The 27,989-nt window shown below is 38.0% G+C and overlaps 1 protein-coding gene and 1 long non-coding RNA gene across 11 annotated transcripts in view; both read right to left on the minus strand.

Annotated features, from left to right (window-relative positions):
• The window catches only part of BICC1 (BicC family RNA binding protein 1), a 318,114-nt gene extending 300,302 nt beyond the window's left edge, over positions 1–17,812 (minus strand). For 9 of the 10 annotated variants that reach the window (XM_078345931.1, XM_078345934.1, XM_035266223.3 and 6 more), the window contains exon 1: positions 17,351–17,812. In XM_078345931.1, the coding sequence (XP_078202057.1) occupies positions 17,351–17,540 (190 nt within the window). In that variant the 5' untranslated portion in view covers positions 17,541–17,812. The remainder of the gene's footprint in view (positions 1–17,350) is intronic. The other variant, XM_078345938.1, reaches the window with a different exon arrangement.
• Positions 17,813–22,989: 5,177 nt separating this feature from the next.
• Positions 22,990–27,989, minus strand: part of LOC144578698 (uncharacterized) — a 76,473-nt gene continuing 71,473 nt past the window's right edge. Inside the window, exon 4 of the long non-coding RNA XR_013524985.1 lies at positions 22,990–23,409. This is a non-coding gene — a long non-coding RNA (uncharacterized LOC144578698). The remainder of the gene's footprint in view (positions 23,410–27,989) is intronic.

Here is a 27,989-nt window from a genome sequence, read left to right on the forward strand (position 1 = left end):
AAGTAATTCTCCTGCCTCAGCCTCCCGAGTAGCTGGGACTACGGGTGCCTGCCACCACATTGACTAACTAGTATTTTTAGTAGAGATGGGGTTTCACCATATTGGCTAGGCTGGGGTCAAACTTCTGACCTTGTGGTCTACCCACCTCAGCCTCCCAAAGCTCTGGGATTACAGGCGTGAGCCACCACAACCAAACAAAAGTCCTTTACTATTACTGTGTTTCTGTCTATCTCTGTTCTTAGGTCTAGTAGTAGTTGCTTTATGAATCTGGGAGCTCTGGAGTTAGGTGCATATTTATTTAGAATTGTTTTATCTTTCTGATGAATGAATCCTTTTATCATTGCATAATGACCTTGTCTTTTTTTACTATTATTGCTTTAAAGTCTGTTTTATCTGATATAAGAAGAGCTACTCCCGCTTGCTTTTGGTTTCCGTTTGCAAGAAATAACTTTTTCCACCCCTTTCCCTTAGGTCTATAAGAATCCTTATGTGTTAGGTGTGTCTCCTGAAGACAGCAGATATTTGGTTTGTGACTATTTTATTCATTCTGCCAATCTGTAGTTTAATGGAGCACTTAAACCATTCAATAATAATATCAAGATGTGAGGTACTATTCCAGTTATAATGTTGACTGTACTTTCTTTTCTTCATTGTTATTTTTTTTTTTTTGAGACGGAGTTTTGCTCTTGTTACCCAGGCTGGAGTGCAATGGCACGATCTTGGCTCACCACAACCTCCACCTCCTGGGTTCAGGCAATTCTCCTGCCTCAGCCTCCTGAGGAGCTGGGATTACAGGCACGCACCACCATGCCCAGCTAAGTTTTTGTATTTTTAGTAGAGACGGGGTTTCACCATGTTGACCAGGATGGTCTCGATCTGTTGACTTCGTAATCCACCCACCTCGGCCTCCCAAAGTGCTGCCACTGTTATTCTTTTATAAGCCCTGTGAATTTTATGTTTTCAGGAGTTTCTATCCTGGTGTGCATTAATCTTTTCTTTCAAGATTTAGAACTTATTTTAGCAGTTCTTTTAATATTGGTCTAGTATTGACAAGTTTCCTCAGTATTTGCTTTTCTGAGAAAGACTTTATTTCACCTTCATTATGAAACTCAGTTTTGCTGAATACAAAATTCTTGGCTAACAGTTATTCTGTTTAAAGAGACTAAAGAATGACTCTAATCTCTTCTGGTTTGTAAGGTTTCTGCTGAGGAGTCTGCTGTTAGCCTGACAGGTTTTCTTTTATAGGTTACCTAATGCTCTTGTCTCACTGTTCTTAGAATTATTTCCTTCAGTTTGACTTTAGATAACCTGATGACTATGTTCTTTAATGATGTCCTTTTTGCAATAAGTCTTCCAGGACTTCTTTGAGCTTGTTGTATTTGGATGTCTAAATTTTTGGCAAGGTCAGGGCAGTTTTCCTTGATTATTCCCTCAAATAGGTTTTCCAAACTTTTCGTTTTCTCTTCTCTTTCAGGAAAACCTATAATTCTTTGTTTGGCTGTTTTACACTATCCCAGACTTGTTGGAGACTGTGTTCATTTCTTTTAAATCTTTTTTATTTTTATCTGATTGGGTTAATTTGAAAGCCATGTCTTCAAGCTCTGAAATTATTTCTTCTACTTAATCTAGTGTATTATAAACACCTTCCACCACATTTTGTAGTACCCTAAGTGTGTCTTTCATTTCTGGAAGTTCTGACTGGTTTTCCTTTAAAATATCTATTTCTTCAAAAAAATCATTCATTGATATCCTACTGTTTTTAAATTTGTGTTGGTTTTAACCTTTCTCCTATATCTTCTTGAGTAAGTTAATAATCAACCTTCTGAATTTTTATCTGGTATTTCAAAGATTTCATTTTGGTTTAGATCCACTGTTGGAGAGTTACTGTGTTTTTTGGGAGGTGTTACAGAACCCTGCTTTTTCATATTGCCAGAATTATTTTTCTGTTCCTTCTCATTTGGGCAGACCATTTCTTCTCATTATTTTTGAATTTATGTTTCATTTAACAGGGGTTTTTATTTCTTTTATTCCCCTTGAGGGTATGACTTTAATGTTTATAACTGTTGTCACCTAGCTTTAGCTCTGGGTACTTTCAGTGGTGAAGACTCTGTATGAGTTCCTTGGTTACAGAGAAACTGTGTGTGATGTTTTTCTCAGGTGCTCATTGTAGCAATGATATCTTGGATATGTGAGCAGCTTCACTGTTTCCAGTGGGGATTTTCAGTCTGGTTCACAGTATATAGGCTGCTGCCCACTGCTTCTTTCAAAGGGTTCCTTTCAGTTTTTCTGTTAAGTTTCTATGTTGCTTCTAGAAAAAAAAAAAGTTCATAGCATTTCTACACTACTTTGTCTTTCTGCATGGGAGAGGCATGATCACAATATCACCAATCTGCTATCTTGGGTAACGGGAGACTTAATGTCTGTCTTTACATAATGACAATTTTCTATTTAAAGTCTATTTTTGTCTGATATAAATATGGCCACTTCTGATCTCTTTGGGTTACCATTTACATGGAATATCTTGTATGTCTTTATATCTAAAGTGTCTTGTAGACAGCATATAGTTGGATCTTGTTCTTTTTTAATCCATTCAGCCACTATATGTCTTTTGACTGGGGAATTTAATCCATTTACATTTAAAGTAATTACTGATAGGTAAGAACTTACTAATATCATTTAATTGTGTTCTGTATGGCTAATAGTGATTTTTGTCCCCCTTTGCCTCTCTTGCTGCCTTCCTTTCCATTTCATTGATTCTTCTATAGTGACATGCTTTTCTTTCTCACTTTCTGTAGTACATCTTCTATAGGTATTTCACCAGAGAGCTTTATATTTCCATATCCTTTCATGTTACTGTCTAATATCCTTTTGTTTCAACCTAAAAAACTCCCTTTAATAATTCTTATAAGGTAGGCAAATGGTAATTAATTCCTCACCTTTTGTTTATCCAGAAAGGTCTTTATTTACTCTTCATTTTTAAAAGTCTTGCCATATATACTATTATTGGTTGTCAGGTTTCTTTTCTTTTGTACTTTGTATAGATGAGGGGACTTCAAAACTTTCATGGAAAATTGAATTAAAAGATAAAAATAAAAAATATGAGCTTTATTTCTCACCATAAGCTCTATCAAGTTCCAGTACTCTTGTAGGTGATTATATCAACCATTTAGTACATCTCTAAAGAAGTAGGGGTCCTGGGAACTTATCCATGTCAATATAGTCCTTTTATATTAAGTGAAGAAAAATGGATACCCTTTAAAGATTTTTTAAATTAGGAGACAAAAAGAAGTCAAAAGGAATAAATTACAATTGTAAGATAGATGCCTAATGATTCCCCATGGAAATTCTTTAAAATGTGTCCCTGTTTGATGAGAGGAATGACCAAAAGCACTGTCATGGTGGAGAATGACATGCTGATGAAGGTTTCCCAGGCATTTTTCTTCAAAAGCTTTGGCTTTCTCAAAACACTCTCATAATAAACAGATGTTATTTTCCTTTGACCCTCCAGAAAGTCAACAAGCAAAATGCCTTGATTATCTCAAAAAACTGTTGCATGATTTTTGTTCTTGACCAGTCTGCTTTTACTTTAGCTAGACCATGTGTCCCTCTTGGTAGCCATTGCTTTGATAGTGCTTTGTCTTCAGGATTATACTGGTAAAGCCATGTTTCATCTGCTGTTACAGTTCTTTCAAGAAATGCTTCAGGATCTTGATGCCAATTGTTCAAAATTTTCATTGAATGCTCTTATGTGGAACAAATCTTAGCACAAAAGTTTTGGCACCCATGGAAAGTTTGCTCAACTTCGATTTTTTCAGTCAGAACTGCGTAAGCTAAACCAACTGAGATGCCTATGATGTTTGCTTATTGCTTCTGCTGTTAATTGTTGGTCCTCTTCAGTTAAGGCATTACTTATAAATTGATGTGGATGGTCTGCTGCCATGGGCCTCATCTTCATCATCATCTTGTTCCTTCTTAAAATGAGTTATCCATTTGTATGCAGCTGATTTCTTCGGCACAGTGTCCCCATAAACTTTTTGTAAAGAATTACTTCACCACTTTTCTAACATGCCTCACCTTAAATTTGATATTTGTTCTTGCCTCAATAATAGCAGAATACATGTTGCTCTGGATAGGGACTCTTTTCAAATTGATGTGTTATCCAAATTAGCAGTTCATTTTAGTGCCAAAAAAATGTTTGAAATCCATGCATAGTTTTTTTCAAAATATATTATTGTCTATGAACTTTTTGAAAATTCCTCATATCACCTTATTCCACTCTGTCCTTTGATGCTTCCACTGAGAAATCTACAATATTCTTATGGAAAGTCTCTGTATATACAACATTGCTTTTCTCCTGCTATTAACATCTTTGTTTTTGGAAAGTTTTGTGAAAATGTGTCTTAGTGTAAATTTCTTTAGTTTCATCATGACTGTAGTCCTTTGAGCATCTTAAATTTGGATATTTCCTTTTTCACATTTGGACAATTTTGGCCAGTGTAATTTGAAATATATTCTATCCCTCATTTCCTCTCTATTCCTTTTCTGAAATTCCTATAATGCATATATTATTCCACCTGATGATGTCACATAAGTCCCTTAGGCTTTCTTCATTTTTCCTTTTTCTTTTTGTTCCTCTGACTCAGTAATTTCAAATGGCCTGCTTTTGAGTTTGCTGATTCTTTCTCCTGCTTCATAAAGTCTGCTTTTGATCACCTATGATAATTTTTTTCAAATCAGTTACTGTACTCTTCAGCTCCAGAATTCCTGTTTGGTTACTTAAAATTCTTGTTTGAATCTTGATAGTTTCTCTCTCTTGATACTCTCATTTTACTCCCAGTTTCATTGTGTATCTATGCTTTCTTGTAGTGCACCAAACTAATTCTAAATGTCCCTTTTAAATTATTTGTCAGGCAATTCATAGATCTCCATTTCTTTTGGGTCAGTTTACGAAGACTTATTTTGTTCATCTTAATGGGCCATATTTCCCCGTTTCTTTGTGTTCCTTATATTTTCTTGTAATTTTTATATTTGAATAGACAGTCACCTCTTCCAGCCTTTAATTTTGGATGGAAAAAGACTTTCACCAATCAGCCCATCTAGAGCTTCTGGGGGTCTCTCAAATCTTTTACAGAGATGAATTTTTTCTGAGCCTATGTGTGTAATTTCACAATTAGAATAGGTTTGCTGGTTTCTTTCTCAGGCGTCTGTAGTCTCTTGCACCCTCTGGTGTCTTTCTGCAGTACTATGAGAAATTTGGTGGTGCCACCAACCGCTGGGCTGTCTTGTTCTTAGCAGCCCCCAGGCATCCAAAGTATGCCTATTCCTCATTCTCACTCCAAGTCAAGCAAGGCAGAAACCACTCACTTGAGCAGTCTCAAAAGGCCAGAAAAATGCACATAATTCCATTTTATCCTTTTTTTCCCAAGGGAGAAACCAGTCACCGGACTTTTCTTCATCATTGGCTGTGGCGGCTTGGGGAAAGGGCTGCGTCAAATGAAATCAAACTGCCTCTCTCACCTGTTTCAAAACTGTGGTTCTTGGTTTTAAACTTGCCTGGAGTTCTATGACTTCATAACTGATTTCTGGCCTTCTCATAAAGGCTTTATTGGACCATATAATGTTGAGTCAGTGTTTCTATATATCCTATTCCTCCATCTTGCTGACTACAAACAGGCTTATTTTTATAATCTCATAAAGCATTCTCTCCATCAAGAATTTACAGTAAGAATATTTCATACCTATTCAAATTCCACCTCTCCCTTTCTGAACTTTTTGCATTTAAAGTATATAAAGACATTGTACTGTACATACGATCTTATATACCATCTCATCTTCATCTCTGATTCCATTGAGGCTACAGTAAACAGTTCTGCATAGGTATCAACAAACTTTAGGGTAATAATGTCTCATCTCAAGCTTACACCAAACATACTACTTCCCTAGGAGCTTGTTGGATGCTTATGGGTGTCAGTAAGTCTTAAGTGTATTAACCCAGAATCACAGGAAAGGCAGGCCTTAGAAAGCAACCCTTGACTCTCCTCAAAGAGACAGAAGCTGACAGACAAACGCCTCTCCTTTTAATCCCTTAGGTGGAGAGTTTAGGGATATAGTTTCTGGGCCTCACCAGAAGTAGCAGTCATCCTCAGAAGTAATGAACTAGATAGTGCATAATTGTATTGGCTTTTCCTTTTCTATCTGACTCTTCAATTCCCTCATTTCACTTCTTGGTCTTGTTGGGTGAAAGTAGGTGACCCAGACTAAGATGCACATTAATTAGGGCCTTACTCTATGTGATCTCCTCTTGTTTTCTGTTAACAAATACAGGTAAGTTTCCTCTCTTCCACTAGATTATTGTCCTTTAAAAGGTAAAGGGTCTCATTTAATTCTATAGTCCCATAATATGCACTCATAATTTTTGTCTAGTATCTGCAACAATTTCTCATTGTAGATGGTCTCACTATTGCCAAATGATTTAAAATGAAAAAAAATTTTCACAAGTTTGAAAAAAACCTGAAAGCTAATCATTCATGCAAAACTTTTAAAATTCAAATCCATTTTTATAATGTTTTGTTGCTAAAGCCCAGTTGTTTTGACTTGATCAAATATGTTTTACTTAGATAATGCATCCCAGATAACCATTTACTGATAAATATATTTTAGAAGAGAGTGGGGGTCAATATTCAATATCCTCAAAAAAAGAATTTTCAACCCAGAATATCATATCCAGCCAAACTAAGCTTCATAAATGAAGAAAAAATAAAATTTTTCAAGAACAAGCAAGCACTCAGAGATTTTATCACCACCAGGCCTGCTGTACAAGAGCTTCTGAAAGATGCATTACACACAGAAAGGAACAACCAGTATCAGTCATCCCAAAAACTTACCAAAAGATAAAGAGTATCTCCATAATGAAGACTCTATATCAACTAATGGGCAAAATAGCCAGCTAGCATTGAATGACAATATTAAACTCACAAATATCAATATTAATCCTAAATTTAAATGGATTAATGCCCCAATCAAAGACACAGACACGCAAACTGAATAAAAAGTCAAAACACGTCGGCACGCTGAATCCAGATCCATCACATAAGCAAGGACACACAAAGACTCAAAACAAAAGGTTGGAGGAAGACTCACCAATCAAATGGACAGGAAAGAAAAACAAAACAAACAAACAACAACAACAAAAAAAAAACAGGAGTTGTAACTTTCGTCTCTGACAAAATAGACTTTAATAGTAATAAAGACTAAAAGAAACAAAGAAGGATATTACATAATGGTAAAAGGATCAATGCAACAACAGGAGTCAATGATCATCAATATATATGCACCCAATATAGGAGCACCCAGATACATAAGACAAGTTTTTAATGACTTATAAAGAGACTTGGACTCCCGCACAATAATAGCGGGAGACTTTGACCCACATTGTTAATATTCGATGGATCAATGAGATAGAAAATTAACAGGGACATTTATGATTTGAACTCAGACCTGAAACAAGTAAACTCAGTGAATATTTATAGAATTCTTCACCCCAGGTCCACAGAACATGCATTTTTTTCAGTATCACATTACACCCATTTTGAAAGTGACCACATAAATGGAAGCAAATCACTCTTCAGCATTAGCATAGCATTTCACAGACTTAAATGAAATACTGGTTGGCTGTTTGTTATTTTCTTTCTTTATTCCTTCCTGTCTCCACTGTTAAGCACAATTATTGGCATAAAAGAGGTTTTTAATACCTATTTTTAGATTGCATTCCAGCCTGGGCAATAGAGCAAGACTCCTGTTCTCTCTCACCCTTTCTCTTTCTCTTTCTTTCTTTCATTAAAAAAAGAAGAAGAAGAAGAAAACTAGTGTCTAGATCTAGTTGGAATTCCAAAAAGAAAGCAGGGCTCCAAATTTAAAGTGTCCACAGTTTTTGTTTTCCTGTAAAATACAGATCCCAATGGGCATCTGTATCTCATGAATTGTTGCTGAGAGGCTGAGATGACCACACAGGCATAAATCACCAACGACAATGCCCCACACAAAGTGTAAGAAATCAATACAAATTGGCTGCTGCTTTTGCAATTACCATCATTCTTCAGTACTCAGGTTCCTCAAATTTCTTCCTCAGAATACAGTCACAAAAAAAAAAAAGCTATGTAATCATGTTCATTATACAGTAGTTCATAGCTTTAAAAATTTTTTTCAACCAAATATGCTATGTTATTCAACTATAGAATTTTAATCCTGAAAACTGTTTAGAAATACAGAAAACATTTAATAGATTAAATGCTGAATGCAAAATAGTAGTTAATACTATATCGGTAACTATATAAACTCTAATTCAAGGCTGAAAAATTAAAATGGTTCTTAGGATGGTGAGATTGCTGATGATTATTTTTCTTTTTAAAAGCTTCCTTCATATTGCTTTTTAAATTTGTACAATAAAAAGTGCATTTTTAAATTATTTCATAATATATTATGTAGGTGTCTATTATGCCTAACTTAATGGGAGTCAGTAGGAAAACTGAACGCATTCTGAACCTACTGCAATATGACAGTATTGCCCTCCACAATAATATATAGATTTGTGCTCCTCCCCCAAGTCCCTTAAAACAAGCTACTATAAACAACATGCCAGTTATAAATTATGTTCCTAGACTAAAATGCTTCAAGATGGTTTAATAATGTGGAAAAAGTACTAGCTTCAAAGGTAAAGGAAATCAAAGAAAGAAATGAACCTGAATCTTCTTAACTTCAGTGAGTTCACCATCTTCTAACCACCTTGGAATGTTTCTCAAAGTGTTATACTAGGACCGTCTCCATTAGACTCATACAAGATTCTCTTCAAAATGCCTATCCTGCCAACACCACTCTCAAACCTACAAAGTTGGAATCTGAGAGGGAAGCCACAGTCTATCCCCCTTCCAAAAAAACACATTCCCCAGGTGACTTTCATGCACACAATTTTTTTAAAATAGTGATCCAGAGACATGCTAAGCAGGTAAGATAAAAATCACTTAAATTTTTCAGTGAAAAAGGCAAAATGGATCTGTAACTCTATATTGGTAATTCAATTCTTTTTAGAAACAGACTGTGGGAACCACAGGTATAAGGAGCAGATACGCTGCAGATTTGTGGTCTCTTCTTCCTAACCTGCGAAACTTCCCAGAAAATAATTTTTCAAAATTGACCAGGAACCCTAAAATTTCCATGTCCTTCGCCGCCCCCCTTCCATTTCATTAATAAGGTTTTTCCTATAAGAATAATCAAAAATGCATAAAAGGTTTTTAGGCAAAAGTGATTGGGATAGTAGGATAAATATTCGTCATCTGCCATATCTTTACTACCTGCTCCGTACCTTGCACCTGTGGATACAGTATTTCTAACCTTCACAACCTGGAAGATAGATACTTTTTATCCCCATTTTAGAGAGGAGAAGACTGGACTAAATGAGTTATTAAGTTGTCCCAGGCCACACGGCTAATAAATGATAGAATCAGGATCCGAATCCTGTGCAGTTTGAGTAGAAACATGGGGCTCACTCCATTGCCTGGCCACCTAAAAATATTCTAAATTGTTGTAGTGTTTAAACAAAGTATCATACAACAAGAGAATTATATAGACATTTAAAACCATGTTTTTCAAGAACTTTTAATGAAACAGAAAATATTTATGATATAATGCTCAGTGAAAAAGATGGGAGGTATGATGCTGGTGTAGGATTTAAGTCTCTGAAGGGTAGGGATGGTAATTCTTTTGGTTTCATCTGCATCCCCAAAGCTTAACACTGCACCTGACATATGGTAGAAACTCAATATGCATGGCAAAAATAAATTGTGTGTGGGCATATTTTCAAAAGACCAGGAAAAAAATTCCTAAAATATCATCAGTGGTTATTGCTGGATTCTGGACTTAGGAATGACTTCTGGTTTTTCTTTTTTACATATGCTTATACTTTCAAGTATTCTATATAAATCTGTATTACTTTTAAAATTGAGGGGGAAAAAACAGCAATGGCTAATTTTCAAATCCTATATTTAATCACCTTCCTAAAAAAGAGATACAGTTAAGCTCCAGATTAACTCAATATGCAGACTAATATGTGGTTTGTCATTTTCACTGTAACAAGAAAACCATTTGATACCTATAACGTGTTATCTTTTTATATCCCAGCATCATAAATGGGAACGGGATTTAACACTTGTTACAAATACAACCACATTCATCATCCACTATTAGTAGCCTGGTAGGCAGGAAAAGTATTTACAAATGTATAGCACCCACAGCACGTTTCTATGATGGTTTTGTGCACTTTGGAGACTACCTAACAGTAGTACAACAAGTATTAGACACTGAATTTGGTGACTTTTGCAGCATAACAAGATTTTCTGGCCACGATCGTTCCTATACACTGCAAAACCACTATAAGTTAGCATTAAAATTGTGCCTCATCCCTCACAGTTTATTAAACATTTTATATAAAGGAATATGTGTGGTCACTATTACCCTATACATTTTATAAGTAAGAACTGTACCTTAAAATGAACTAAGAATGAGTCAACTAGTTTATCAGCTCATCATTTTGGACAATTTTGAATGACAAAACATGAGATTATAATTCTATCAAACTGTCTCCAAAATAGTTCTGAACAAATTCTGGCCTTATTGGCCATATTTTACCTGAGTGACCAGCCTATAAAAAGCCAAAAGGGCAGAGGCATGATCTACATTGAACCTGTCAATTCTAAAAGAAATCTGACATGTGTGGAAGGTGGGAGGAGGGAAGACAGAAAGGATATCTTAGTGTAATAAAAAGCAAAATGAGCATTTTAATCCGCTATGTAATTTTCTATAGGAAAAAAAAAAAAACATCTGATGTGGAGAAAACAATGGAGAAATTTTAGAGATAGTTCCAGTACCCAGTGGCCCTAGGTTCTGTTCATAAAAGGAGTAACAAGATGAGAAGAGCTTTAGATGATCAAAGTTGTTTCCTCTTTGAGATTTAGGTTTATTTTTGGACTATGCCAAGAAAGAAATTCTAGAGAGCCTCTCAGAACCTACTCTGGTTCAGGGGCTGACTGATGAAAAAAAAAATTATAATTAAAAAAAAAAGAAAGAAAGAAATTCTACTGATATATAATGTTACTAAATAATATAAGTTCCTACAGATTATCAGCACAATCCAAAGTCTCTGATACAGGTACGCTTTGGCTTCAGTCATAGCTTGCAATTTTGGGTCCCAATGCTTCTCTGTTTTGCCTACTGGGAAGAAACTATGGGGTGAATCATTCAGTATCTATTCTGACCCCCTTCTTCTTTGCCTACTTCTACTAGTGAGGCTGGAAAAAGATGACACATTCCCAGAGTCTCTTGCAACAAAAGGTGGCCAAAGAAGTACAAATGGGAGTTCCAGGAGAGAGAATTCTTTGTCACATAAAAAGGCAAAATCTCTAAGAGAAAATAACTTTTGTTTTTCCACCTTTTACCTGCATAAACTACAGACACACCTCAAGATACAGCCGAAGCCGTAGTGCAAAAATAAGGCAAAAAGCCACAGGATGAAGATGGAGGAGGCAGGAGGAGGGAAGACACTGGGCTCCTGATGCTCGTGAGCAGCTCTCGAAGCCTGGATTGCTTAGCCCCAGACTTCTCAGCAAGTGAGGAAGACAAAACCCTGGCTTGTTTAAGCCACTCTATGTCAAGGTTTCCTGTTAGTCGCAGCCAAATACATTCCTGCCTGTAAAAGTCATTGGTATAACAAACCTTTCTAGCTGTGTGGTTAACTTATCAATGATCAACTTCACCGAAACCCCCCAAGTCTCCATAGAGATAACACTGACTGAGAGGGCTTGCTCCATGCCCATGAGCGTGAGGTTTTAATGCCCCTCTTATCCTATCCTCACAGGACTCTACAAGAAGCAAAGTGAGGACCCCTCAATCCAACCTAGTCTGAAAGCAGCTCCAGAGCTCTTTACTGCCAAGCTATACAACCTTTGATGTGTTTTTTCACTTAATCTACAAAGCAATTTTAATTTCAACTATGCTTTCTGGCTCAAATAAATTGTCTTAACAAACTTTCTAATTTGAGAAAGATTTTCACTAAAAAACAAATCAAACACCACCCCCACACACAGACACACAAAAGGATTCACATGCAATTAGAAGAAAAAAAGACTTGGCAAGCATTTACTTTCTAGTATTTTGAAATCTTTATCCATCATGTGAAACTACTGCTGCATCTGAAATGATATTTATTAAGCACCATGAACCTGACACTGAGCTGAGCATTTTACATACATTCTCTCATTCAGTGTTCACAATATCCCCAAAAGTAGGACTATTATTATCCCCATTTCACAGGTAAGCAAATGAAACATGTTAACCCAGGCAGAGCATTTTCTTCAAAAAAGCTTCTTTCTACACACCAATGATTGACTCAAATTCAGAGCAACGTATGACTAGAAGAGAGATTAACTGATTTTGCTGCTAGTCTTTAGTAAACCATACTAAAGTGAATGGTTCAGGACCAAAGAATGGAAAACACTCAAAGCAAGAACAGTTTACAACTAAGAAGGGTGAAAAGCCCTCTCATCCTAGCAAAATCTAGAATTCCACACTCATATCTAATGGAGCTTTACTTAGTTTAGTATGTACTCACCCACCTTTACAAGTACACTGAACACATGGCAAGCTGCCAGGAAGACCAATAATATTTAGATAGCTGTGTGTGTTCATTAATCATAATGTCCAAATTAAAGTTTCCAATTATACTTGATTTTCATAATCAATATAAGAACGTGCATTTTATACATTATTATTTACAGTAAATATTGTTATTATTAGCTTATTCAGCACTTCCTCTGTTGCCAGCACTGGGATGGCTTACACCACCTTTTTCCTCTTCATTGTCAAAACTACCTGAGGAGTTAAGAAATGTTATTAACTCCCCCGTTTGAGAAATGGGGTCACAAGTGATGAATTCTCCCAAGCTCCCTATTAAAAGGTAACACCAAGATTCAAATCCAGATTTGGCCCAGAGCCCTGTGCTCTTAATCGCTAAGATCATAAAGTTATTTGATTTGTTTTTGCTGTTTATTAGCCTTGATCAAGCATTAGCTAGAAAACTCTATTCATTTAAGCTTTACTCTTTATCTTCACTTTCAGTACTAACCCATTTTCATACATTTTCAGCTTTGTATTTCTTCCTGCTCCCATGAAAAAAGTCTAAATTATTATCTGTTCATCAAACCATTTTAAAAATCCACTAAAGTTTGCAGAATTAAAGAGATAACACAGTTGCTGTTCCTACTTTTAATCAATGATGTATGACAACCTGTGTTTTAGTGGCAAACTCTGCTACTCAACCAAGCAGTAGCAAATGATCCCAGTTCTGCCCATCATTGTAAAAATGCAATATGGTTCTTAAGTCTTTAGTAGCAATATCATAAAACCCCACCAGATGTCAATCTCCTTTCATGAAAATAGGCCATTCCTCCCCATCACAGGCCCCACTTTTTAACACTCACTACTTTCTCTACTGAAAGAAGGGATTCCCAAACTTTGAAAATGCCTGTGCTTCTGAATTTTTATGTGCGAAGTTTTTTTTTTAAATAATACTTTGAGGTGCTGTGTTATATATGGGAATTTTTAATTTTATAGTACACATACATGTTTTTACAAAGAAAAATACTTTTAAAAAGAAACGTATTAATATAGAAATCCTGTGTTTGTCTCGGTACTCCAGCAAACACCAAGACTGTATCTCCGATGCTTTTGACTCGATTACTTCCTACTTTCTCCCAGACTTCCTGCTATGTATGACACTCTCCTCCCTTTCCTCCCTGGCAACTCACATTGAGCTAATGTGAGTTATGATATGTAACTCATAACTTTGAGTTAATTTAACAAAAATTTAATTGACTTAAAAAAATCAACACTATTATTTCACATGAAACATGAAATTTACATTTGAAGATCAGTATTAAATATATTTAAATTTATTTATTTTTATCATCTTTATCATTAAAAATGCTGTCTATGGTATTCATTCCAGGGCTGACCACACCCATCAAAAACCTAAACTTGAAAATAAATTTCCATTTATAAAACTGTAAACTAATAAAACTGATAATTGTCATTTACAGCAAAAACACGATGTTCTGTATGGTTGTTTTCAAGTAGTTACTAGACTCCAACCCACCAGTAAAAAAAAAAAAGAGAAAACAGTGATATTTCCCTACATTTTTAGCCTAGTGGTTTTTATCTGTAACAATTCTTTGAAGTTTCAATGATTATCTAAGAATGGTATTTCATTTATTTGACTACTACCCTATTGCCCATATTTTAACCTCACTGAATTTTTGGTCCATTGCGTAGAAGAATTTCTCTACTAATAAAAATACAACTCATTAAAGATTAACTTGCCCCCAGGACAGTCTCTCTGGTAACAAATTCCAAGCATTATAATCACCAATTTGCACTCGGAATACTTAAAGGCAGAAATCTTATTTATCCTGATTTAAATCGGAAACCTGTAGCTATTTTAAGTCAATTGTAAATAGAAAAAAATAGCAACCTAAATTCACAATCATCAAAAACTCAAATATAGACTTGACTTACTTGGCACATTTCAAATAAAAAGTTTTCCACCCAAGAATATTTAACAATATTAGAATGCTTACTGACTTGACAGACTTACTTCTTTAGTTTCTACTTTACTTCTGCAATTATGAACTTGCAAAACTATTTTGTTCCCAACTATGTACTGAGTATATGCTATATTTCATTCATTGTGGCAGGCACTGGAAATCCTTTTAATCCATGATGTAACATTTATTATTAATAATAACAGATATTTGTTAAGTTCTTATTGACCAAACACTGTGGGCAAATGTTGGTTTATTAGGCATTATCTCTTTCAATTCTCCCAAAACCTAAGAGAAATGGTCCTAGTATCAGCTCCATTTTACAGATGGGCAAACTGAAGGCAGAGAGAGGCCCAGCAACTTCCCTGAGATCCTATAGGGTTTTGAACCCAGGTATTAGTGATCCCAGTGCTCACACTTGTATTTTGGTTAACAACTAACCACATATACTACAATGGTTCCATAAGATTATGATGAAGCTGAAAAATTCCTATCGCCAAGTTATGTCATAGCCATAGTAAATTAACACATTACCTTTTCAATGTTTAGATATATTTGGATACACAAATACCACTGTGCTACAACTGCCTACATTATTAGGTACAGTAACCAGCCTTGTAGTCTAGTAACATTATTTGTAGCCTAGGAGCAACAGACTATACCATATAGCCTAGGTAGTAGGTGTAGCAAGCTACACAATCTACATTTGTGTAATTACACTCTATGATGTTTGCACAATGAAAATGCCTAAGGATACATTTCTAAGAACATATCCCAGTCATAGTCGTTAAGCAATGCATGACTGTATATTGGGTGTTAACTGTTAAAACTTTCTGTAAAAGAAACTTTATCACTGCAAAGCAATTTCAAACCATCTCAGGTCATAATATCACATCTATTAATACAAAAGTCTTCAAATTTTCAAGAAGCCTCATCAAAACTTCATTTTATTCAAAGTGAAAATGAATTAATTCGAAAAAGGAAATCTACTTCTAAAGCTCAGGTTATACGCTTGAACTTCCCAGAAGCTAACATCACTGTCCTTACTTGTTTGTGTGCAGGTGAAACAGATCATTCTTTCACATCACTCCAGACTCATGCAGAACACTGGAAGCTGGTTGAAAAGGATGAGTATGAGCTACTCTCAGTTCCTTCCAAACGATCTCACAATGTACGCCTGACATAAATCTAATATTTTGTTTTATAATCATAAACTAGGCAAACAGAACCACAGAACAGATGAAATAACTAAAATGAGTTACTGAAATACAACTGGGGCTTTTATTTCCAAATCTATCTTATAAATGGTCTTACTTGAAGAGTTTATCACAGAAGTAACTCTTCTCAAAAGTTACATAATTTGAGAAAGAAGAGAGAAGGGGAGAGATAGAGACGTGACACACATTAGGAATGTTTATCAATAAAAATAAGCAGCAAGGGAGGAAAGCCTGTAGCACATCCAAAAACCGCCTGCCAAACACTCTTGCTATTTGTTTCCACCAAGTTATTGTTTTGCAAAACATGTTGTTCTCTCTTAAAATAACCTACTTAATTGTTCTAAAGAGCCACTGCATTTCCACAGCCGGCTAAATCGCTCCCATGCTGCGGTGCGTTGACTGATAAAGTCAAAGTAAGTTATGCAGAAAGCCACAAAGAAAGTCTGAAAAGCTCCAATTCCTCCCGCGATAAAAGAACACTAGCTACCGAATGAATCTTCACCAGCACCCAAAGTGAGACTAATGCCTGGTCTTTTCTACACGTATTTTAAGAATAACAGTCATTCCAACTGACTCATTTCTCTCTTTGGATGTGGAAAATGAGCCACATACAGGTAGGCTAGTAATTAACGGTTTTAAGAAAGGTCAAAATGACCTTGGACGTTTTGACGTTCACTCCAATACTCGTATTATAAATCAGAATCTGTTTTCGGTCCAGTGTGGTTCAAGATTTTCTGCCTGGGAAAGTCCCAAATAAATTAAAGAGTTAAAAATAATCCTAAGTTGTGAAAGACAAAGTCGGACACCCACAGCACAGGAAGATTTTTTGTGGACTGAATGTAACTCAAGATGCGTTTTATAAGCCTGTCAAGAGATGAACACTGTCCTCAAACACAGCAGCACTGCCCCCGCACTCTCCCCTCGCTTTGGCTGCTCACCCCCATCCTGGCCCTCCTTGACCACAAGGGTGGGGGCGGGAGCTCCTTGTCTTAAGCCCTGACATCTGCAGAGCGTTTCCCAATAGCGAGACAAGGCCCCTCAGCTGGAGGAAGTGGATACTGACAAGGGGAGAGAGTGAAGCAGACGGAGAGAGACAGAACTCGAGACTGCCAGGGTATGGGGAGAGTCACACATACTCTGTGCCGCCTGAGTGATGCGGATGGCACAGCCCAGGTGTCCGGGCTGAAGTTGGCATCTCCAAAGTCCAGAACGCAACTTGGGCGCGCCAGTACAAACTCGGCCTTCGGCTTTTCTGAAGCCGGTCAAGTTCGCACAGGGCCCCCAGAGCCTGGAAACCTGAGAGGCGTGGAAGGGTGGGGAGTCCCGCGAAGTTTCCATTCCCTGGGTGTCCTCGGGCTCCGCCGGGGAGCGGGCCTGGAGCTAAACCGGCCGTGGGCTGGAGTAGCGGGCGCCGGCGCGCACGCTGGGGATGTCCGAAAAGGAGTTGGAGGCTCAGTCGGGAAGTCCGAGAACACCGGGGATGCCTACCTTGTAACATGGCCTCAAGTTTCTTCCTGTCCACGCGGAAGCGCTCCTCGCTCCACTCCGGGCTGTGCAGGGTCGCCCCGGCGACCAGGTCGTCCTCAGAGCCGGGCATTGGGGAGTCGGTGCTGCGCTCGCTGTTGGAGCCGGGGTCCGACTGCGCCGCCAGGTAGCCGGGCTCTCCCTGGGCGGCCATGGTGGGCGCGCAGCGCTCGAGCTCCCGCTGCCGCCGCCGCTCTGCCTGTGCCGCCGCCTCCGCTCGCCGGCCGGGCTCAACTGGCTCCTCGCGCCGCGGCGCTAGCTCGTCCCGCTGCAGCCGCCGACGCCACCGCCAACGCCGCCGCCGCCACGGAGCCCCCGGCGCATCCCAGCCTCGGGCGCCGCCCACGCCGCCCGCCGACCCAGGTCCCGGCCACGGTCCGGGTCCAGTGGCTGCGCCGCCCCCCGCCAGCAACGCCCGCGCGGAATGAGCGCGCCGCGCTGCCCGCGCCTCCATCCGCAGGGCTCGGCGCCCCCTCCCCGCCCGTCTGCAGCCGCGCGCTCATTGGCCCGGCTGGCCCACGGGGAGCCGCGGCGGGCGGGCGGCCCCTGGCGCTCACACACTCGCGCGCATACACACACCACGTACACACTGCCACTTTCTACACTTACACGTATAAGTCCTTTCCATACATGCACTTTCATAGCTCCTCGAACACACATACTCCTGAACGCACACGGAGTGTCCACGTAATTCCTTGTCTACACACACATCACACACACTACCACTTGGCTGCACTTAAACATACAAATCTTTTCCCTCTACACACTCTCATAACCCTCCTCCAAACACACAAATACGCTCCAAGTTCAAGCACAGCAGAGTCCTGAACGCACAGTAAGTGCATACACAATTCTGCTGTTTACATACATGTGCTATACCCTGAAACTCACAGCCCCAATTGGTTCCACAAGTTTGAACGTAAGGAAGAGGAAAGAGAAGGCTTGGAGAAGAAATCATGCGCGTCTTTCGCAGACATCGCCATGGACGTGGCTCACATGTAGTTCATACCTCCAGGAAAGGTTCAAACCCAGACACCTCCTCTCCTCCCAGCAAAGTGGCCCACTGCATGGGAGGTGGACAAGAGGCTTACTCTTTTTATTCTGAAAAGGGGAATTTTTTTTCTTGAATGGAGTGAAGAAGGAATCCTTTTCTCTGTGATTCTCAAGGAATGGACTCAGCAGATTTAAAAAAGAAAAGAAAAGAAAAGGAGCTCGGTTAAGGTGTTGGTTAGCTGGATCCAGCTGGCATGTGGTGGGCAGGGCTGTCTTGTTAGGGACTGAGTGCTTTTTTCTGTTTTCAAGGTCAGTCTCTGACAGATGACAGCCAGTAACCTCTGAGCCTCACAGCCCAGGGCCAGCCCACCCACGGCCTCTGTCAAGTTGGATATGAAGCACGGGGGAAGAGGAGACTTGCTCATACGGGGTGTGCCCTTGGAACTCTGTTTTCCCAGTTCACACAGATTCATACCCTCTTGTTTTGTGACCCAAAGCACAAAGACTTGCAAGGAGCAACGATGGGAATAGCAGTTTGTCACTGTGCCACAGAGAGAGGCTTCCTGGCTCACATGTAGGAAGAGCCATATCACTGGCGCAGTCTCGTGGATAGTCATGGAATATGTTGAAGGTAAATCAAAATTCTTTCAGGTTCAGCCTCCTAGTTAAAAAGAATTGACCCTTTTAACTAGGGTACAGTTGAGTGATGGGTACAGATGAGGAAACTGAGACCATAGGAAATAAAGTAACTTGACTAAGGTCATCTGGCAGCAGATAATACAGCCAGGAATCGGACCCAGGTCTGTGGGTCTTATGCAAAGTCATTAACTGAAACAAACAATACTGAAAGAAAGTCACAATGGAGGAAAGCTTATGAAGTTGAATTGGGCATTTGAGTTTGAGGTGATGTTGAGACCTCCAAGAAGAGATGTTGTGTTAGCAATTAAATAGGTCTGAAATTCAGTAAAGGAATCTTGGCTAGAGATAAAAATGTGTTATTTGTTTATAGGTAATAATTCTAGCCATCTACATGGTCAGACTTTCTAGGGAAAGAGAAAAGAGTTAGAAGAAAAGGGGACCAAGGAATGTGACTTTTAAAAATTCTGACACTTAGTGGTCAAGTAGAGGACAGTGTAATATGAAAGGAGATAGAAGCAGCAGTGAGAGAAGAATGAAAAACCAAAAAAAAATATAAAGATGTGTCATGTAAACTTGGGAAAAAGACTATTACAAAAAGAAAAGTGTGATCATCTTTGTGGAAGTCAACTTTTTTTTATGAGGTTGCTGGGAACTGATTTAGATTCTCTAGATCTTTTGTCTCCAGTGAATATTGTACTTATTCCTATTAAAGCAATTATCTTTACATTTATTATCTCTGTCATTATCATCATCCTCACCCTCATCCTTATGGTCTTCATCATTCTATGTCTGATGTCCAAGTTCCTGAAGTCAGGAAACATGGCTTTTCATTACTATGCCTGTAGCACCCAGCAGTTGCCTAGTATATGTTCACAAGCTTTTCACTGTGCACCTGGAAACATCAGAAATGAATGTGTGATATGTTATAGTTTGGATGATTGATAACCATATACTAACTTAGTTAAGGAAGAGCAGAAATAGAAGAGTTAAAACTCCAATGTTAAAATTAAAGGCAGCTGATAGGTAAGAACATTTTCTCCTCAGTTTGCAGCTGAGGAAACAGGCCTGGAGAAATGAGACAAATTGATTAGAGTACCATATTACTTGTAATAAATTTTGAATAATCAACATTGAATCTACAAAGTTATTGGTCTAATTCCTTGACTTCACAGATCAAGAAACCGAGACTCAAAGACCTAAATAAAAAATAAAATTTTCCAGATATAAGCTTAAAATTTATGAAAAAGCTGATAGCACAGCACCATCCACAGAAACAATTCATTTCATCTGAACTTTTTTTTTGTCATTTTAACTTTTAACTGAAAGTTTTTGGACAGAAATCTATAGGATACAATGCAGTATGTTTTGCATATCTCTTTACTCTTAATACTCTAAAATTATATAAATAAATTTTCCCTGCAATGTCAAGTTAAAACAGCAGCAAAGCATAAGATATTCTATTTTATTGACCTGGAGTTTGTCCTAGGAGAAGTCTTATTTGAAATAATCATAAATCAAATTAATAAAGGAAGGTGAAACTACCATGTGTAATTCAAGCATTTCTTTAGACTAATAGTATTGACTAACGCTTATTGAGCATTCATAATTTGCTGGACACTGTGAGTTGTCTCATTTGATTGTCACCACCATCACTGAGGTTGGTACAACTCTTGTGTCCATTTTAGAGAAGAGGAGAGCTAAGGCCTTGAGAGAATAACTTGCCTGAAAACCCACAGTATGGTGTGGTTCTAACTCAAACACAAAGACATCTGAAAGAGACAACATTCTTAAACCTGGGACCATCTGATTACATGTAGGTAGTGTAAAATGTTAGAGGTAGAAGGAATGTAAGGCTCATGGATTCAGGTAATTTTCAAATTAAAAAAAAATAGAAACTGTCTTTCAAATTAACTCTAATGCAAAGAGCCCTTACACAAAACAGTGGCTCTGGTTGAAGAAGGATAGGGAATTCTCACTAGCTCATCTTCTCCTTCCCATAATCTCAAAATTTCAAAGGGGGTTAAACTGCTAATCTCATTCCAATCTCTCTCTCTCTCTCTCTCTCTCTCTCTCTCTCTCTCACACACACACACACACACACACACACACACAATTTATCTCTGGATACAAAAGAAGCATACAGTCAGTGACTTGTTCAAATTACACGGCTCAAATCATCATGTCATGTTCAGGTTTGTGTTGCTTTCCCATTAAGAGAGAAAGGGTTTTGTGTTTTCCAGAAGGCAAGGGCAAGAATATTTAGATAATAAAGGGGGTTCTAGAATTATCTTACTATTTCAATAAAATAAGCTTCTGATTAAAAATATTGTGAAAAGTAAAACATTTTCATTGAGGTCTTTAGCACTTCAATGCTGAAAAGTAATAATAGAGAAAAACTTGGGTCATCAAAAAGAGAGTAAAATGGATCAATATGGAAGAAGAAAGTCAAAAAGCAGGCAGAAGAATAAAAGGAAATGAACACTCCCCAGTCACGTATTTGAATTCTAACATTGCCTAACACAGAACTCTGCTAAAAAGGGGGGGTAAAAACACAGCAATTTTACAATGTTGAAACTGCCACCCACAGAGATATTTAAGTCCTACCTCACAGCTTCTTCAGTTGTCCAGATCTCAAGGTACATGTTAATTGTGCTTTTGATCTACAGCACCAGTCTTTTCCCTGTCTTTTACTTCTGGACTAACACTGACATGTAAATTTATTCTCATGACCCCCTGGGACTGAGGAAGATGAAATGTTTTTGAAAAAGACAACAGAGTAAGCATGTGCAAAGTTGTACCTTCCTGCATTATTTATTTATTTATGTATTTGGTGTACTCACAGTCTACTGGCAATGTGATTTTTAAGTCTAGCCAGAAACAAAGACTACAAAGCCATAAAAGCATTAAACCCACAAGGATTTGAGAACTGGCTCTGTTTCTAACACCACACTCACTTACAAGGTGAATTCCACCAATGCCACTTGTGTGCTAAATCTCACATCAAATGAGAAAAAAGATTCCAGAAATTAGGGCCAAGGGAGCCTTAAGAGTGAGCCTTCCTGGGCAACTTGTATGGGAAGAATGGGTCATAGCAGGAAGAGAGTGGGTCATCAAAGGAAGGACCTGGACCGAAATCCACAGAAATCCCAGTGGGCAAAATATGGCATGCACTCCACCACACCCCTAACCTCCTCTTATGGCTGACATTACTAGCTGATCACAGCTCTCTTCCACTTCATCTCAGGAAATGCTTCTCAATAAGCAGTCCAAAGAGCCAAGACAATCATTTGGAGTTGGCTCTCAATATGAAAAACTTCATTGCCATGTTGGATCCAGTGCTGTGGTTAAGAGACTGGAAGATGAATAGTCATTCAATTGGACACAGGCTGTTGACCCCTCTTTCAGGGGAGGTGAGCCTCAGAGCAAAGGAAATAAATATCCTGCTCAGCTGTTCCCTTTAAGATTCTTGTGTTTTTGTACAGCTAAAATGAATAGGAATCGAATTGATTCTACTCCAGGTCCAGAATGTGGTAGTGAGCTATGGCCATATAGAGCTATCAATCGGTTCTAAACTGGACATTAGGAGACCTGAATTTTAATCCTCATTCTTTTACTAATTGTATAACTTTAGGCAAGGCTCTTAATTTTGTTGGGTCTAATTTCCCATCTGTAAAAATTGGGAACAGGTTGATTTGGACTATGTGAATTTTTAAGTTCCTTCTAACCCTAAATTTTCATGACTCAAGGAAATTGCCTACTTGGAAAATAATTCCTCATTTCAGCAACAGGTTGTTTCTAGTTAGAAAAGAGTCTTTCAAAGAACAAATAGAATTGAAGAAGAACTGAAAGACTATCTAATTTAATGTGGTAGAAATAGTAGCTTATAAAAGTGCAGGCTAATCAAACTCTTCATTGCACCGAGATAAAACATACAGACCCTGGAATCAGGGTAAAGAATACAGACCCTGAGGTTCCAGGCAAACTGAGCCACTTTATTTATATGATCTGTGTATTTGTTATCTCTTTCTGCATAAGAAATTACCTGCAAGAAGAATTCACAGTTCAAAATGACAAACATTTACTATTTCTGGGGTTTTATGGTTCAGGAATCCAGGTACAGCTTATCTGAGTGCCACTGGCTCAAGATCTCTAACAAGACTACAATCAAGGTATTATATGGGGCTGTGGTCTTATTCAAAGGCTCAGCTGGGAGAGGCTCCACTTTCAAGTCACTTGCATGGTTGCTGGTAGGATTCAGTTCCTTTTAGGCTCTTGGACTGACAGCCTCAGTTCCTTGCTGACTGTTGGCTGAAAGCCTCCTTCAATTCCTTCTACCTGGGCCTCTCCATAGAGCAAAACACAACATAGCAGCTGGCTTCCATCAGAGTGAGCTGGCAAGAAAGCAAAAGAGAGTGAGTGCCCAAGCCACATTCTTTTTGTGAGTTAATCTCAGAAGTGACATGACATACACTTTCCATATATTATTCACTAGAAGTGAGTAACTGGGTACAGTCCACACTGGAGGGGAAGGGATTACACAAGACCGTGAACACCAGGAGGCAGGGATTATTGGTGCCATTTTAGAATCTGCTTACTCCAAACTGGAATCAATTATTTTACTTCTCTAAACCTCACTTTATTTTAAAGTGGGTATAAAATAGCTATATTCAAAAGTTCTTGTAAATATTAATGAACATTTTATGGAATATTTAATCCATTCGGTACCTGAAATGAAAAAAACACTCAATCGCAGTTATTATTTTTAATAACTGTTTGTGCTTAACTAGAAAAATTAAGAAATCTACTGGAGGAAAGAAGACATATTCATATACTAAAAAGAAAAGAAAAATAATGGAAGGTGTTGGTAGGCTTGGCAGTGTATTTTATGAAAATCCCTGAATCCTGGCCCCTTCCTTCAAAAAAACAGAACGACTATTAGGCTGATGCAAATGTAATTGCAGTTTTTGACACTTTTAATGGCAAAACAGCAATTACTTTTGTACCACCCTAAGAGATTGCAAAACGCAAAATATATAGATAAAAACATAAGAAAATTAGACAACTAGTTATTCCTACAAATCCCAGAATAAAGGCTAGTGGTGACAGTGTCCAGAGAATCCTAAATTTGCTATCAGATACTCATTGGAAAGCACAAAAAACTAATCTGACAACAGCAACTGAAAATAGGTGGGAGTCTTGCAGGGCCCAATGCGTAGGTAAGTGCCATGGATGGCAATAAAGTTGGTGCTGAAACAATCTGGACTCCGTGAATACTCAAAACTAAATAGCCAAAGCTCTCTTCTGGGTCAAATCTCTGTATTGAGGAGAAACTTCTGGCGATAGGATTGAATCAAGTAGGACAGAGAAATGGGAGCAAAAGTAGGAGAAGGCCAAGACACAAGTGGAAGAAGTGATTAGAAGAAGTAAATCTTAGAAGCACAGCCCATCTAGTTTTATCTCTTTGGTAAAGAAATCTACCTTTACTTAAAAATGAGCAACAGAAATGGATTGAGGTTGGATTATGAAAAAAAAAAAAAAAGCGGGGGTGGGGGGACAAAAAGTTGAACAATGGAGAAGATATCCCTAGAGATAATGAAAACATGACAGAAAGGTGTGCCCTCCAAACAGATAAAAAGTGTAACTGCAACTTCCAAACAAATAAAAAGAATTTTTAAATAATAGAAGCTATAAAAGAGTAAATAAGTCAGGATTGTACACTCTGATCTGAATGGAAGAGTATAAAGACTTGAAAGAAAGGATAAAGAACTCAAGAAAGAATTAAACAAGTTTAAATTCATAAATTAACACTAAATTGGAAGAAACAAAAGAGCGAATAAACACAGTGCATAATGTCTTAAGAGAAGTAAAAGACGGAAAGAAGAAAAATACTTTCAATTAAAAAGAAATTCTAGATTTTTAAAAGAGATTTGAGAGAAAATAGAAGATTTAGAACATGGGGGTAGGGGTGCTTCTATATAATAGGAGTCTCTGATGAAGAAAATCAAAGCGATGGGACAGAGAAAACACTAGAAAATGTAACTTGACTGGACACAGTGCCTCACGCCTGTAATCCCAGCGCTTTGGGAGGTCAAGGTGGACTGAGACAAAGTCAGGAGTTTGAGACCAGCCTGACTAACATGGTGAAACCCTGCCCCTACTAAAAATACAAAAATTAGCTAAGTGTGGTGGTACATGCTTGTAATCCCAGCTACTCTACTGGGATTGATTCTAATATAAGCCTCAGGAGGCTAATGCAGGAAAATCACTAGAACCCAGGAGGTGGAGGGTGCACTGAGCCGAGATTGTGCCATTGCACTCCAGCCTGCATGACAGAGCAATTCTCCATCTAAAAAAACAAACAAACAAACAAACAAAAAACTGTAACTTAAGAAAAATTTCTATTCAAGAGGCTGAGGTGGAATGATCACTTGAGTCCAGGAGGCCAAGACTGCGGTGAGCTATAATTGTGCCACTGCACTCCAGCCTGGGTGACAGAGTGACACCCTGTCTCACCAAAGAAAAGAACAAAACTTTAATGAAATAAAAGATGACATAAATCTGTATACTAGGAAAATCAACCCAAAATAGCCAACCCTAAAACATGTTCCAGCCAAAACTATTGTATTTTCAATAAAAAGAAAAAAATTATTTGGACTACTAAGCAAAAAAAGTCACTTATAAGGAAAAATAATAAGACTGTCATTAGATTTTTCAGGAGCAAAACTTATGCCAGAAGACAAAGGAATAAGATATTTTAGTTATTCAAGAGGAAGAAAACTAAGTTGTGCAAGAGAGAAAATAGGAAAACTCTCAGACCAAGGAGGTTATATTCAGCCAAACTGTCCTCCTGGTATAACAGGGCACAGGTAAACTGTTATGAATACACTTAGGAAATATGATTTCCATAAGCCTTGTTTAAAGAAGTTTCTTAAGAATCTGCTATATGTTCTCAGCAGACAAAATGATTTTGTAGATGTGCAACATAAGATCTGAATATTAAATATATGTTACCAGTAGAACTGAGAGTAATAATGATTATAGATATTATAGTATGTAATACTTGTAGATACAGCACAAGTGAAAAAAAAAGGAAAATCAATAGAGTGTGCAAAAGGTAGAAAAATCTAAACATAGAGAGAGAGAAAAGAGAGCAAAAAGAAAGGAAAGGAAATAACTAATAAGACCAAACATAATGATGTCTCATGCTTAGGTTAGAAAAAATGTCACTTCCTTAGCAAAAATCAATATCTATAATTGTTCCAAGCCTTTTGCCTTTAAATAGCTCTGTATTCTGCATTATGATGACGAAATTTCAGATATGAAAAATTTTAGAATAAAGAAAAATGTATGGTCCCTTTCACAAAGTGTAATCTAAGGCACTTATATTAGAATCAATTGCAAATGATTAAAAATGCAAATTTGGCCAGGTGAGATGGCTCCTGACTATAATCCCAGCACTTTGGGAGACTGAGATGGGAGAATCACTTGAGCCCAGGAATATGATGCCAGCCTGGGCAACACAGTGAGACCCTACCTCTACAAAAAAAAACCTTTTGTAATTAGCTGGGCATGGTTGTGCACCCCTGTGGTCCCAGCCACTCAAGAAGCTGAGAGGGGAGGATCACCTTAGCCCAGGAGTTTGAGTCAAGCCTAGGCAACATAGCAAAGCCACATCTTTAAAAAAAAGAAAGAAACCCCTAAAGTGGTTGGAGAGAAATTGGAGGATGCATGGGGCAGGAGAGGTGTAGGTGCAAATGGACATAGGGTTTTCTTATTTCTTCCCAGGGAGTATTTTACTTAAACTGAAGAAAGTAGAGTGACATGCTACTACAGAGTAGATTTTTCTCAAGCTAGGTGCTGTGATTCTCTACTGTGGCTGAATAGAATCAATGCTACATGCAGATGGCTGAGCCAGAATCTGGAGGGTAGAACTGGCCTTTTAAAAAAGTTCCTAGGTTACATAATGTGAAGTTAGCATTGGTGGGAGTAGTGCTATAACACAGAGCTTCCTAAGCTGGCAGTAGTGGCTGATATTAAGGATCACGTATACGGCAATCTTACAGTTGTTTTGTATGTTTTTTTGTTATAGCCATCCTAGTGGGTTTGAAGTATCTTGTTGGGATTTTGATTTGTATTTGCATTCTGACTAATGATATTGAGCATTTTTTCATGTGCTTATTGGCTATTTGTATGTCTTGGGAGAAATGTCTAATTGCTTTTTTTGCCCTTTTTGAATATCGGTTATCTTTTTATTATAGAGTTTCAGGAGTTTCTTAAATATTCCAGACATAAGTTCATCACAAAATAAATGAATTGCAAATATTTTTCTCCCATTCTGGGGGTTGTTTTTTTCACCTTACTGATGATATCAATTGCAGCACAAAAATTTTAATTTTGGGCCAGGCACAGTAGCTCACACCTGTAATCACAGCACTTTGGGAGGCTGAGGCAGGAGGATCACTTTAAACCTGGAGTTCAAGACCAACCTGGCCAACATGGTGAAACTCCGTTTCTACTAAAAATACAAAAATTAGCCAGATATGGTGGTGCATGCCTGTAATCCCAGCTACTGAGGAGGCTGAGGCACTAGAATTGCTTCAACCTGGGAGGCAGAGGTTGCAGTCAGCTGAGATTGCACCACTGCACTCCAGCCAGCTTGCACGACAGAGAGAGATGCTGCCTCCACTAAAAAAAAAGTTTTAATTTTGATTATTTCCAGTTTATCTGTTTTGTTTTGTTTTGTTGCTTGTCCTTTTAGTGTCATATCCGAGCCCACTGCAAAACCTAAGCTTATGAAGATTTACCTCCTGTGATTTCTTCTTAGTACTTTATAGTTTTACCTCTTTGATGGAGGTCTGTAGTGTATTTTGAGTTAATTTTTGTGTATGGTGTGTGGTAGGTGTCCAGCTTCATTCTCTTACCTGTGGATATCTGTTGTGCTATCACCATTTGTTGAAAAGATTATTCTTTA

This window comes from Callithrix jacchus, chromosome 12, assembly GCF_049354715.1.
Source record: "Callithrix jacchus isolate 240 chromosome 12, calJac240_pri, whole genome shotgun sequence".
NCBI lineage: Eukaryota > Metazoa > Chordata > Mammalia > Primates > Cebidae > Callithrix > Callithrix jacchus.